The 10,645-nt window shown below is 48.7% G+C and overlaps 1 protein-coding gene and 1 long non-coding RNA gene across 4 annotated transcripts in view; one reads left to right on the top strand and one right to left on the bottom strand.

Moving 5' to 3' along the window:
• LOC102493813 (uncharacterized) overlaps positions 1–10,645 on the bottom strand; it is a 50,525-nt gene that overhangs the window by 19,092 nt on the left and 20,788 nt on the right. The window contains exon 4 of one of the 3 annotated variants that reach the window (XR_001370609.2): positions 9,855–9,961. The exons of the other annotated variants lie outside the window; for them this stretch is intronic. This is a non-coding gene — a long non-coding RNA (uncharacterized LOC102493813). Of the gene's footprint in view, positions 1–9,854; positions 9,962–10,645 lie in introns of those variants that run through there. 3 annotated transcript variants of the gene reach the window in all.
• ALOX12 (arachidonate 12-lipoxygenase, 12S type) overlaps positions 8,969–10,645 on the top strand; it is a 19,300-nt gene continuing 17,623 nt past the window's right edge. Inside the window, exons 1-2 of the mRNA XM_006151849.3 lie at positions 8,969–9,122; positions 9,721–9,919. Of these exons, the coding sequence (XP_006151911.1) occupies positions 8,988–9,122; positions 9,721–9,919 (334 nt within the window). The 5' untranslated portion in view covers positions 8,969–8,987. The remainder of the gene's footprint in view (positions 9,123–9,720; positions 9,920–10,645) is intronic.

Genomic DNA, 10,645 nt, shown 5'->3' with positions numbered 1-10,645 from the left:
CTGGTCAAATCTACAAACAAAGACAAGATACTAAAATTGGCAAGAGAGAAACATCAGGTTACTTATAAAGGTTATATACTACCAGGCTAACCTCAGACCTCTCATCAGAAACAATGCAAGCAAGAAAAGAATAGGAAAATATATTCAAAGTGTTAAGTGAAAAAGTTTCAACCAAGAATGCTATACCCAGAAAGTTTATCTTTCATATGAAAAGAATAAAAACATTCTCAGATAAACAAGACTTGAAAGAATTTGCCAGTAGCAGACCCACTCTTCAAGTTCTGAAAGGAGTGTTTGACCAGTGAAACTAAACATACATACAGAAATAAGAGAACAAAAGGCAGCCAAGAAAATGACCAATTTAATGCTAGGGACAAGAAATATCAATAACAACGTAGAATGTTAACTTCCAGGATTTAAACGGAAAGATTGGACCACAGCAACACTGCATATTCAGCAGAAGAGACTTAGAACATAAGACTGAACTGGCGAAACAGAATTTTATGATTTTTGAGTAAAACAGGTCTCACACTGAGCTCATGTGTGTGCATGCCCCAAATCCCATGAGAGTGGGGAGAAGGGATTGGAGCATGGCCATTGGCCCTGGGGAGTGATATTTTGCTTTCTGTCTCTCTGTCTCTCCAGTGAGCAAAAATACCCTACAGCAAAACTCTCTCAAAAATAATAGTAATGAAATAAAAATAAAAAAGAATTAACCTCTACAAAAATTACATTAATCCATTCATGAGAACAACAACTCCATGACCTAATCACCTCATAAAGGTCCCACCATCTCTCAATACTATCACACTGGGGGCCAAATTTCTGCATGAGTTTTGGAGGGGACAAAGGACAGCAGATCCCCAGAAGGAATCAACAACTAAAATACCAATAATTCCTGACTATAAAGGCACAGTGAGTCGGACACAGTAGAACTGATAGAAAATCTTTATGAAAAGTAAATGCCCTCCATGTTCCTTTATCACCCACTCAGGCAATACTCCTTTCTTCTCAGCAGATGACTTAGAAGGTCATCTCTTGAGGCTGGCCTGCGGCATGGTGGTTAAGGCAACTGTGTGGTTCAAGTCCCAGACTCAGCAGCCTGAGAAATACACCGGGTGCATGTACATGCACATCTAAAATTCCAAAAGGAGAAACCGAGAAGGGACTGTGGTGTGACCATTCCCCACGGGACGTGTTTCTCAATCTGTCTCTCCACAGAGCACACATGCCCTCTGGAAAAAAATTTTTAAAAGAGGGTTATTCTCTGATAGAGCAGGGGAACCCTGGACTTGGAATATCAGAAGGAGGTACCCTGTTGAAAACAGAATATCTAATGAAAGTCAACATACTGAATGGCAACTCCAATCCTCTTTACCCAGTTTCATACTCTTTTATTTCAATTGCCAGAGAGTGTATGCACTTGAGAAAGAGAGAGAGAGACAGAGAGAAAGAGAAAAGTCACCCCCAAATGGAATATTGTCATGCTACGATCCCTTTTCCTCCATTTCTCCATCCTGTCAGGATTTGGGGCACAATGTACCCAGTGTTTTTCTTTTCAAGCCACTGGGGGCAGGAGCTGAACCATGGTCAGCCATGTGGGATCTGGCTCCCTTAACCACTAGGCTATAAGGCCAATCCTCTTCCTTCAAATACTGTTTTAAAAAAAAATTTTTTTTTTTTTTTTTTTTTAGGTCAGAAGGCGAATGTGTTCACCAGAAGGGTGGAGCACCCACCCCAAATGGAGCATGGTCATATCACAATCTTTTCTTCTCCATTCTCTATCCTGTTGGGATTTTAGGCATACATGCACACATGCCCAGCATGTGTTTGTCAAGCTACTAAAGCCAGGATTCAAACCATGGTCGTCCATATGGGATCCAGCTCTCTTAGCCACTAGGCCAGTCCTTCTGCCAGAAATTCTGGTGGTCAGGCTTCTAACATCCCAAACAGAAAACTGGAAGGCTGTTCTCTGGACAAACCAAGCACCTCAATAGAGAGGACCTACCAGTTACTGACCACAGACAGTCCCAAACCAAAAGACCCAATCTCCGGCCATTTTTTTAAAAAACCCATCAGTGGGACCAGCATTTAGCATAATGACTATGTCGCTGGACTCCCATGTAGTCGACTGCGGTTCGCGTCCTGGACCTGGTGGCTTAAAACTCACGCCGGGCATGTGTGCGTGCGTGCCCAAGATCCCGAGAGGAGAATGGAGGAGAAGGGATTGCAGTGTGGCCATCCTCCCTTGGGGGTGATTTCTTGCTTTCTGTCTCTCTGTTCCTCTCTGTCTGTCTGGCGAGCGCACGCGCCCTATAGCGAAAACCTCTCCAAAAAAAAAAAAAATCAGTGGCCATGGTGACCTTTTTTAGTGCCTCACTCTTAAAAATAAAAAGGATAAACCAGGGATCACCAGATATTTTTAAAAAGGGGCCCTAGCCTAGCAGCACAATCAGTAGCATAGTGAACTATAGTGCCGTAAGTCAGATGGCTGGCTGCTGGTTTGGATCCCTGGCCAGGTCAACCTGAATCACATCACAGGTAGAGCATGCATGTATCCTCAAAACCCTGAAAACCCAGAGGACTGAGGGGAGGGAACCTCAGTGTAAAAAGACCCTATCGGGGGTGCTTTTCTCTCTCTCTCCCTCTCTTATACAGGATGTGCTCTCTATCATGAATCAAATGAATAAACTTTAACAAATCCTTTTCAGTGAAAATAACCAAATAAGCAAACAAACAAATAAATAAAAAGGATAAATGAACAGCCAGAGGATAGAAACTGTACAGGAATAAGAGTCCAGCGGTTGGACATGTGGTGCCTGAAGAAGAGACTAGCAGTGGGTACTATAGGGAGGGACCTAGCTGAGCCTTTACAGAAATGGTGAGTGCAGCTTTGGCCAGCTGGTGGTGTGGTGGTTAAGGTGGCTGGATCCCACATGGCTGACTGTGTGTTTCAAGTCCTGAACCCAACAGCTGGAAAAACACGCTGGGCACATGTGTGTGCATACCCAAAATCCTGAGAGGAGAATGGAGGAGAAGGGATTGCAGCATGGCCATCCCCCTGGGGGGGTGATTTCTCACTTTCCCTCTCTCCTTCTCTCTGTCCTTCTCTCTCTGTCTATCTCTGGCAGGTGCATGCAGTAAATTCAAAACATAAAAACTAAAAACCAAAAAATGAGTCAGGTGTGTAACTACTGAGTTCTGGAGATTTTCATGATCTCTCTCTCTCTCTCTCTCTTCTTTTTAAAGAGATTTTTGCTATAGGGCACGTGCACTCACTGGAGTGACAGAAAGTGAAAAATGATCCACACATTTCCTGTTAAAAATGGCTATCTCTTCTGTCTCTCATGGAGAAACTGATAAAATTAATTTTTTTTTTTTTAAAAAAAGGAGGGCTAGACAGTGAGTGGCACAGTGGTCAACCACAATGGTCTATAGGCAATCCCACATGGAAAGATTCCGTCAAATACAGACATCTCCCTGAGCACACTCGATGCATGCGTGTCCATGATCCACTGAGGGTGGCCATCAGGACCTTGTTGGGGTTCTCTCTATCCCTCTCTCTCTCCCACCCCCATCTCCTTTCTGTCTCTCTCACACATGGAAGAGAGAAATAAAAAGAGACAGAAAGACAGATTGAAACCCTGATTCTTTATGACTTCGCTCCGTATTAAAGTAAGTCCTACTAAAGATCTACCAGCAGGGAAGAAGAGCCAGTGTCCCAAAAGGGAACCTCCTGTGAGGAAAATGGCCAGATCTGATGACCAGCTGGCCTAGTGACCAGGTTCTACTCCAAGGCTAAAGGTCCAGGAAACCGAAGCTGGACACAAAATTGGCACAGCCCCTCAGCACCATGGTCAAGCCTGGGGACGTCACCCAAACCTTTAAGAACAAAGTTTGGAAACCCAAGTCTATGGCCCTGTTGTAGCCTATGCAGGCACCTCTAGCACTGGAAAATGACCCGCTAGATTGCGCAGGACAAGATTTTCCAAACTATAGCACAGGACAATGACAGAGCAAGTGACAGCAACTCAGAGGGGGACGTACTGGATTTCCTGCAAGTAGGGAGAGATGGGTACCCAGATTACTAACTGAGAAAACAAATGATACAATTTCTACCCTGAAATCACATCTTACCGATGACAGAGTTTAAAATGACATTGTTTCTAAGGCCATGCTTGTGTGTCCAATGTGTGGGTGCCCCAAGGGACAGATAGGAATTTATATAGCCCCGTGCCAAATGTGGGTTCCGAACCCTAATGTAGTGGGGACAGTGGCGTTATCATCAAGACCAACTGCAGTTAGAGACACATCAGCGCTGGAGGAAGAAAAAGGATAAAATTATTCTTGAGTTTAGAAAATCTCTTTAACAGGTCTTTTTGGCAATGAAATGTAAGGTCCATCCTCCCTTGTGCACACTCCCTGGGGCATAACCCAGTGGGAGAAACCTTGATCAAGGACTTAAATTGTTCTGCAGAGAGAGGTCATGAGGATGTGGAAGTCGGCTATGGCATAGGGCGATGGGAGCCTGGAAGAAGAGAAGAGAATGCCCTTTGGCGTAGACATGTGCCAAAGTGCGCTTTTCCAGTGCGAGGGGTTCAGGTAAAATCGAGCCCTTACTTCACCCTTCCTGGGGCATACAAAGGACAGCACGGCAGCTGTAAGGACAACAACAGCAAAAAAATGTTTAGGTTTTTGCTATAGACCGTGTGTGCTCACCAGAGTGGAGAGACAGACAGAGGGAAAGGGAGAATCACTCCCCAAGGGGCATGGCCATGCCGTAACCCCTTCTCCCACCGTTCTCCTCCTAGGATTTGTGGCACATACGCACACATGCCTGGAGTGACTCAAACCACTAGGTCAAGGACTCAAATCGCGGTCAACATATGGGAATCCAGCTGCCCAACCACTGTGTCACCTGCTGGCCCAAACAATAACATAATTTAATTCTTTTTTTTTGGGAAAGAGACCTCCCTCCTTGCTTTTCTTACAGCATTTGCTTTAGAAATCTTGTGAGTTCTAGGGGCCAGCAGCTGGTGTAATGGCTATGTGGTTAGACTCCCATGTAGTTGACTGCAGTTCCAGTCCCAGACTGGGTGGCTTAAACTCACAGTGGGCACATGTGCGTGCATGCCAAAGATCCCAAGAGGAAAATGGAGGAGAAGGAGTTGTGGTGTGGCCATCCCCCCTGGGGGGTGATTTCTTGCTTTCTGTCTCTGTCTTCCTTGCAATCACACATGCCCTATAGCAAAAACCTCTCAAAAAAAAAAAAAAAAAAAAGAAATCTTGTGAGTTCTTTTCTCTCTTTGCAATGTGTATAAATCTTTTCAAAAGCTACAAGAGCCTTTTTGCCAGCTTTCTTACACAGGAATGTCTTTCTCAAGGACCTGGGAACTGTCTCTGGATACGGAAACACCAAGGGAGATAGAGCTGCCATCTCCCAGTGCTGTGGGAGGGGAGGAGGCTAACTTACGAGGGCACTTGGCCAAGCTGCCAAACTATCTCCCGTCAAAAAGATACGAGAAGTTTGTTTATCTGATTAAGCTAATCGCCTAACATGGATGTCACCCCAAACACCAAATGAATCTGGGACGTGTGACAAATGGTGCTGTCAAATCCTCTTACTTGAGGACTAGTTGGTGTTTATCTTGAGAGCATGCTCGGAGTGGGCTGTTCGCCTGGCTGTAAGGATCGCCCTCTGTCTCTGCCATTTCTCAGCAATTGCCTGGGATGTGCATCACTATCTCATTCAGTAAGAACGGTCTTCTTTATTACCTTTGTGGAGAGGTTTTCTGGGTTGGGAGATTTTTGCTTTTAATTATATTCTCTCAACCTAGTGTATGTGCTTAAAAAGGAAAAGAAAATGCGGGAGGGAGGGCAAGGGAAGAGTGAGAGCCCTGATGGGAGGTTAGGGTATGTAGAGGGACACGGAGAAACAGTAGTGGTGAGGGATAGCAGAGGAATTTCTAGGAGTGATGCTGACATTCAATGGTAAGTAAGAATAGCAACTGGGACCAGCAGTTAGTGTAATGGCTATGTCGCTGAACTCCCATGTACTCAACCGCGGTTCAAATCCTGGACCCAGTGGCTTAAACTCACACCAGCTACGTGTGCGTGCATGCCCAAGATCCCGAGAGAAGAATGGAGGAGAAGGGATTGCGGTGTGGCCATCCCCCTTGGGGGGTGATTTCTCGCTTTCTGTCTCTCTGTCTCTCTGGCAAGCGCACACACCCTATAGCAAAAACCTCTCAAAAAAAAAAAAAAAAAAAAAAAAGAATAGCAACTAATAATGGGGCCAGTGGGTGGTGTGGTGGTTAAGGTGTTGGACTCCTACATGGTCAACTATGGTTCAATCCCTAGACATGTGTGCACATTTGAAAATCCCAAGAGGAGAATGGAGGAAAAGGGATTGCAGAGTGGCAATCCTCCTGGGAGGAAGAGTGATTTCTCACTTTTTCTCTCTCTGTTTCTCTCTGGCAAGTGCACATGCTCTATGGAAAAACCTAAAAAATAATAATAGTAGTAATAATAGCTGCTAACACTCAGGAGGACTAAGTGCTGCATTGTTCTAAGTATTTAGACATATTAATTCATTTTGCATATGAAGTAGCTCAGGTTCCTTTTTTGTTTTTGTTTTTGTTATGCTAGAGGGCACATGTCCTTGCCAAAGAGAGACAGAGAGAGAAGAAAGCACCCTACATGGGAAGTGGCCACGCTGCAATCCCTTCTCCTCCATCTCTCCCTCTTTTCAGGATTTTGAACACACATGCTCAGTGTTTCTCAAGCCACTGCGTCCAGGACTCAACCACATAGTCGGTCGTGTGGGATCCAGCTCCTTACCCATTAGGCCATAAAGTCAACCCAGAATTATTTTTCTTAATTATGCATTCTTTTTCTCTCTGCATGTGACCTCACAGTACACTACAAGGGGCAGATAAGGAGTCACAAAACAACAGAGAAGCAGGTGGAAGTAGGGGCTGATTTTGGAGGTAGACAGGAAACAATATCTCTTCTATGGGGAAAAGTGACTCACAAAGTGTGTGTGCCGGGTCCTGTATTATATAGGGTGAGAATGTGAGCTATTTTATTTGGATATTACAGAATGAGGTGGCTCCAGAAAACTGGAAGAACTAGGGCCTGGCAAAGGCAGACACGTGGTCCCCAGCACAGAGGTTGTGGCCAAAGTAGGGCTAGAGAGGTGTGGCACCCAGGAAGGATCAGACACTTCCGCCAGGTTCAGAACTGGAACGCCTTACCTGTCCCTACCAACAATCTGCTCACACAGACATTTTTGAGGTCTGGCTCAAGAAAGCAGATTTACCCTGCCTGACCTAGCCCTGTCTACCAGACACGTCCACTATAAGCCAAATGTATATAATGACCTGGAAGAAGTTCTAGATAGGCACCCAGGCTGCAGGGTTCATCTGATTGACTCTTGGGTGGGCAATGAAGCCTGAGCCCCAAAGCATCATCCTTCTAGCACAGACAAGGTCGCTGACCAGCACTGACTCATCGCTGTTCCCAGGTGTCTACCCTGAGACCCGCAAAGGACCAGGAAATCGATAAACATGAACCTAAGGGACCAGCAATTGGCGTAATGGCTATGTCGCTGGACTCCCACGTAGTCAACCGCAGTTCGAGTCCCGGACCCGGTGACTTAAACTCACACCGGGTACATGTACATGTGTGCCTGAGATCCCGATAGGAGAATGGAGGAGAAGGGATTGCGGTGTGGTCATCTGCCCTGGGGGGGGGTGATTTCTCACTTTCTGTCTCTCTGTCTTTCCAGAGAGCACACGTGCCCTATAGCAAAAACCTCTCAAACAAACAAAAACATGAATCTGAACTTCTGAAGGGGAAGAAGCTGTGCCTACCTGGAATGGACAAAGTTCACAGAGCTGACCACATATGCTGGGTCCCTAAGTGATTCCACACTGTATTCCAACACTCAACTGCTCTCCCTAATCCCTAATATTTTCCAGTTCACTGTGGAGGTTGGAGGGTAAAAAGGCTTTCATGGCCCTGCCTCCGGCCATTCTCCAAATGTCTGGTCCATGGTATTTGGTTACTTGGGATTTTTTTTTTTAAAAATGACTTATTTAATTTTATTTATTCATTCATGTTAATTTGATGAGAGACAGAGAGAAAGCCAGAAAGTAAAACACCAGGTCCAGAACTCGAACCACAGTCAGCCAAGTGGGAGCGTCCAGCACCTTAGCCGGCAGGCCACCTGCTGGCCTGGATTACTTGGGATTCTAATGTCCTGTTTGAAACAAGGTTTTGTGTTTTATTGAAACTTTGGGGGGAGGATGAGTAGAGGAGCAAGTCTTGGGCTGTTACTTTCCTAGTTCTAGATAGCCTGGGGAAGCCCAGGTCATGGAATTCCACACAGGGCCCAAAGGCGGTAGAGACCAGACACCAGAGGACTTACTGGGCCCCACCGGGTCTAGCGCAGAGCTGCCCCTGGCGCTGGGCCCATTCCCCAGCGCTCAGCGCGACCACGGTGGCCTTCCCCAGATGCCAGCCCAGAAAAGGAGAGGCCTTCCCAACCCTTTGGAACAGGGACACACCTCCTCCTCCTTTCTCCCCCCGCACACCTGGAGACCTCAGGAAGTACCCTCACCCTTGCTCACTCCAACTCGGAGCCTGCTGTGCCCAGGCCTTCTGGAGGATCCAAAAAAGTGCCACCGCACCCACCCCTCGGCCTCATCCAGACCAGGCCCGGCCCGTCTCTCTCCTCCCGCACCTGTGCTCGGACTGGAGCCACAGCCCCTCCCCACAGCCTGCTCTGGGGCTCAGGCTCAGCTCCACTGCTCGCAGGTTTAGGCTAGTCTGGGGCGGGGACAGGGGAGCGCCTAAGTTTAGAGGGCGGGGATGCACATCCATTTTTAAAAGGCTCAGAACTGACCCTGAGGCGCCAGCGGCCTTGGGCGGTGCCAGGAATCGCGCAGGTCCGGGACCCGCTCGCCTCGACTCCCGCGGATGCCATGGTCCGCTACCGCATCCGCGTGTCCACCGGGGCCTGGCTCTTCTCCAGGTCGTTCAACCGCGTGCAGCTGTGGCTGGTCGGGGAGTGCGGGGAGGCAGAGCTGGAGCTGCAGCTGTGTCCCGCACGCGGCGAGGTCAGCAAGTGGGAGCTGGGACCGCCTCGGACCACCCTGGGCTCGTCGCGGGGGAGGTGGCGAGGAGCACGGCCCGGGTGTGCGGTGACAGCGCAACTCGCTGACTGGGACTTCCCGGGAGTAGGGAAGCTGGGTGGGTTAGGGAGGAGGGAGAGGTCAGGGACAAGGTCTGAAGCGAGGATCTGGCTGAGCTTACACCCCTTCTCCTGACCCTGGTCCTCGCAGCCTCCATCTCCTCCAAAGGACCCCAGAGCCAGGGTAATATGACCAGCGGTCACAGAGCTCCTCCGAGGGCGAGGGCGCGGGCGCGGGGTGGGGAGCGCAGTTCCCGGGATCGACAGGGGCGTTAACGCGCAATCACCAACTCAAGCCAGCTGGGCTGGAGCGGTCCCTGGTCCCCCGCTGAGATAAGGTGTCTGAGACCTGCCGCGCAGGCTGTGAGGGGAGGACACGAGGCGATGTGGAGTTGGAAGGGCTGGATCAACTGAGGCTACACAAAGGGCCCGCTCCTTTTCGTCTCTCTCCTATCCCGTAGCCCCCAGCAAAGTCGCCTCTCCAGAGTCCCTGCTACTAAGTCTGGCCCGGTCTGGTCCCACAGGAGGAGTTTGATCACGACGTCCCCGAGGACTTGGGGCCACTGCAGTTCGTCAAGTTGCGCAAACACCGCTGGCTGCTGGACGACGCGTGGTTCTGCGACCGCATCACCGTGCAGGGCCCGGGCGCCTGCGCGGAGGCGGCCTTCCCGTGCTACCGCTGGGTGCAGGGCGAGGATGTCCTGAGCCTGCCAGAAGGCACCGGTGAGGGCGCAGCGTCGGGGATTTGGGGCATAACGTGGAGGGCTAGGAATGAGACCCGTGAGATAGGGATTGAGAGAAAGAATGGGCATGCTTAAGTTTAAATGTACGGATCTCAGAATGCAAGGCAGGTCACTGAAAGTTATAAATTCCTAAGTTATATACAGAGTTAGTGAGGCTGGGAAATGTCGCTGCAAACAGGGAATAGAGATCTGGGGACGGGGCCAGCAGGTGGCATAGTGTTTAAGGGCTGGACTCCCACGTAGTCGACCATGATTGGAATCAGGGCCTCAGCGGCTTGAAACACTGGGAGCGGGCGGGTAGGAGAAAAGTAAGAAGGGACTGCAGCATGGCTATCCCGAGGGATGAGTTCTCCCTTTCTATCTTTCCCCGGATATAACGCACAAGCCCTGGGGTGGGGGGGGAGGAGAACCGCAACTCTCAAAATTAAAGATATCTGGAGATGAAGACAAGGAGTAAAAATTGCAGCAATGAAGGAAAACACAAAAGTAAAGGTACAAAGATTTGTGTGGTTGGGACAAGCAGTTGGTGTAATGGCTATGTCGCTGGACTCCCACGTGGTCAACTGTGGTTCGAGTCCCGGACCCAGTGGCTTAAACTCACACTGGGCACGTCTGTGTGCGTGCCCAAGATCCCAAGAGGAGAGTGGAGAAGGAATTGTGGCATGGCCATCCCCCCAGGGGGTGATTTCCCGCTTTCTGTCTCTCT

This window comes from Tupaia chinensis, unplaced genomic scaffold, assembly GCF_000334495.1.
Source record: "Tupaia chinensis unplaced genomic scaffold, TupChi_1.0 Scaffold000330_1, whole genome shotgun sequence".
Classification (NCBI taxonomy): Eukaryota; Metazoa; Chordata; class Mammalia; order Scandentia; family Tupaiidae; genus Tupaia; species Tupaia belangeri.
This window is presented reverse-complemented; position numbering and strand designations above follow the sequence as displayed.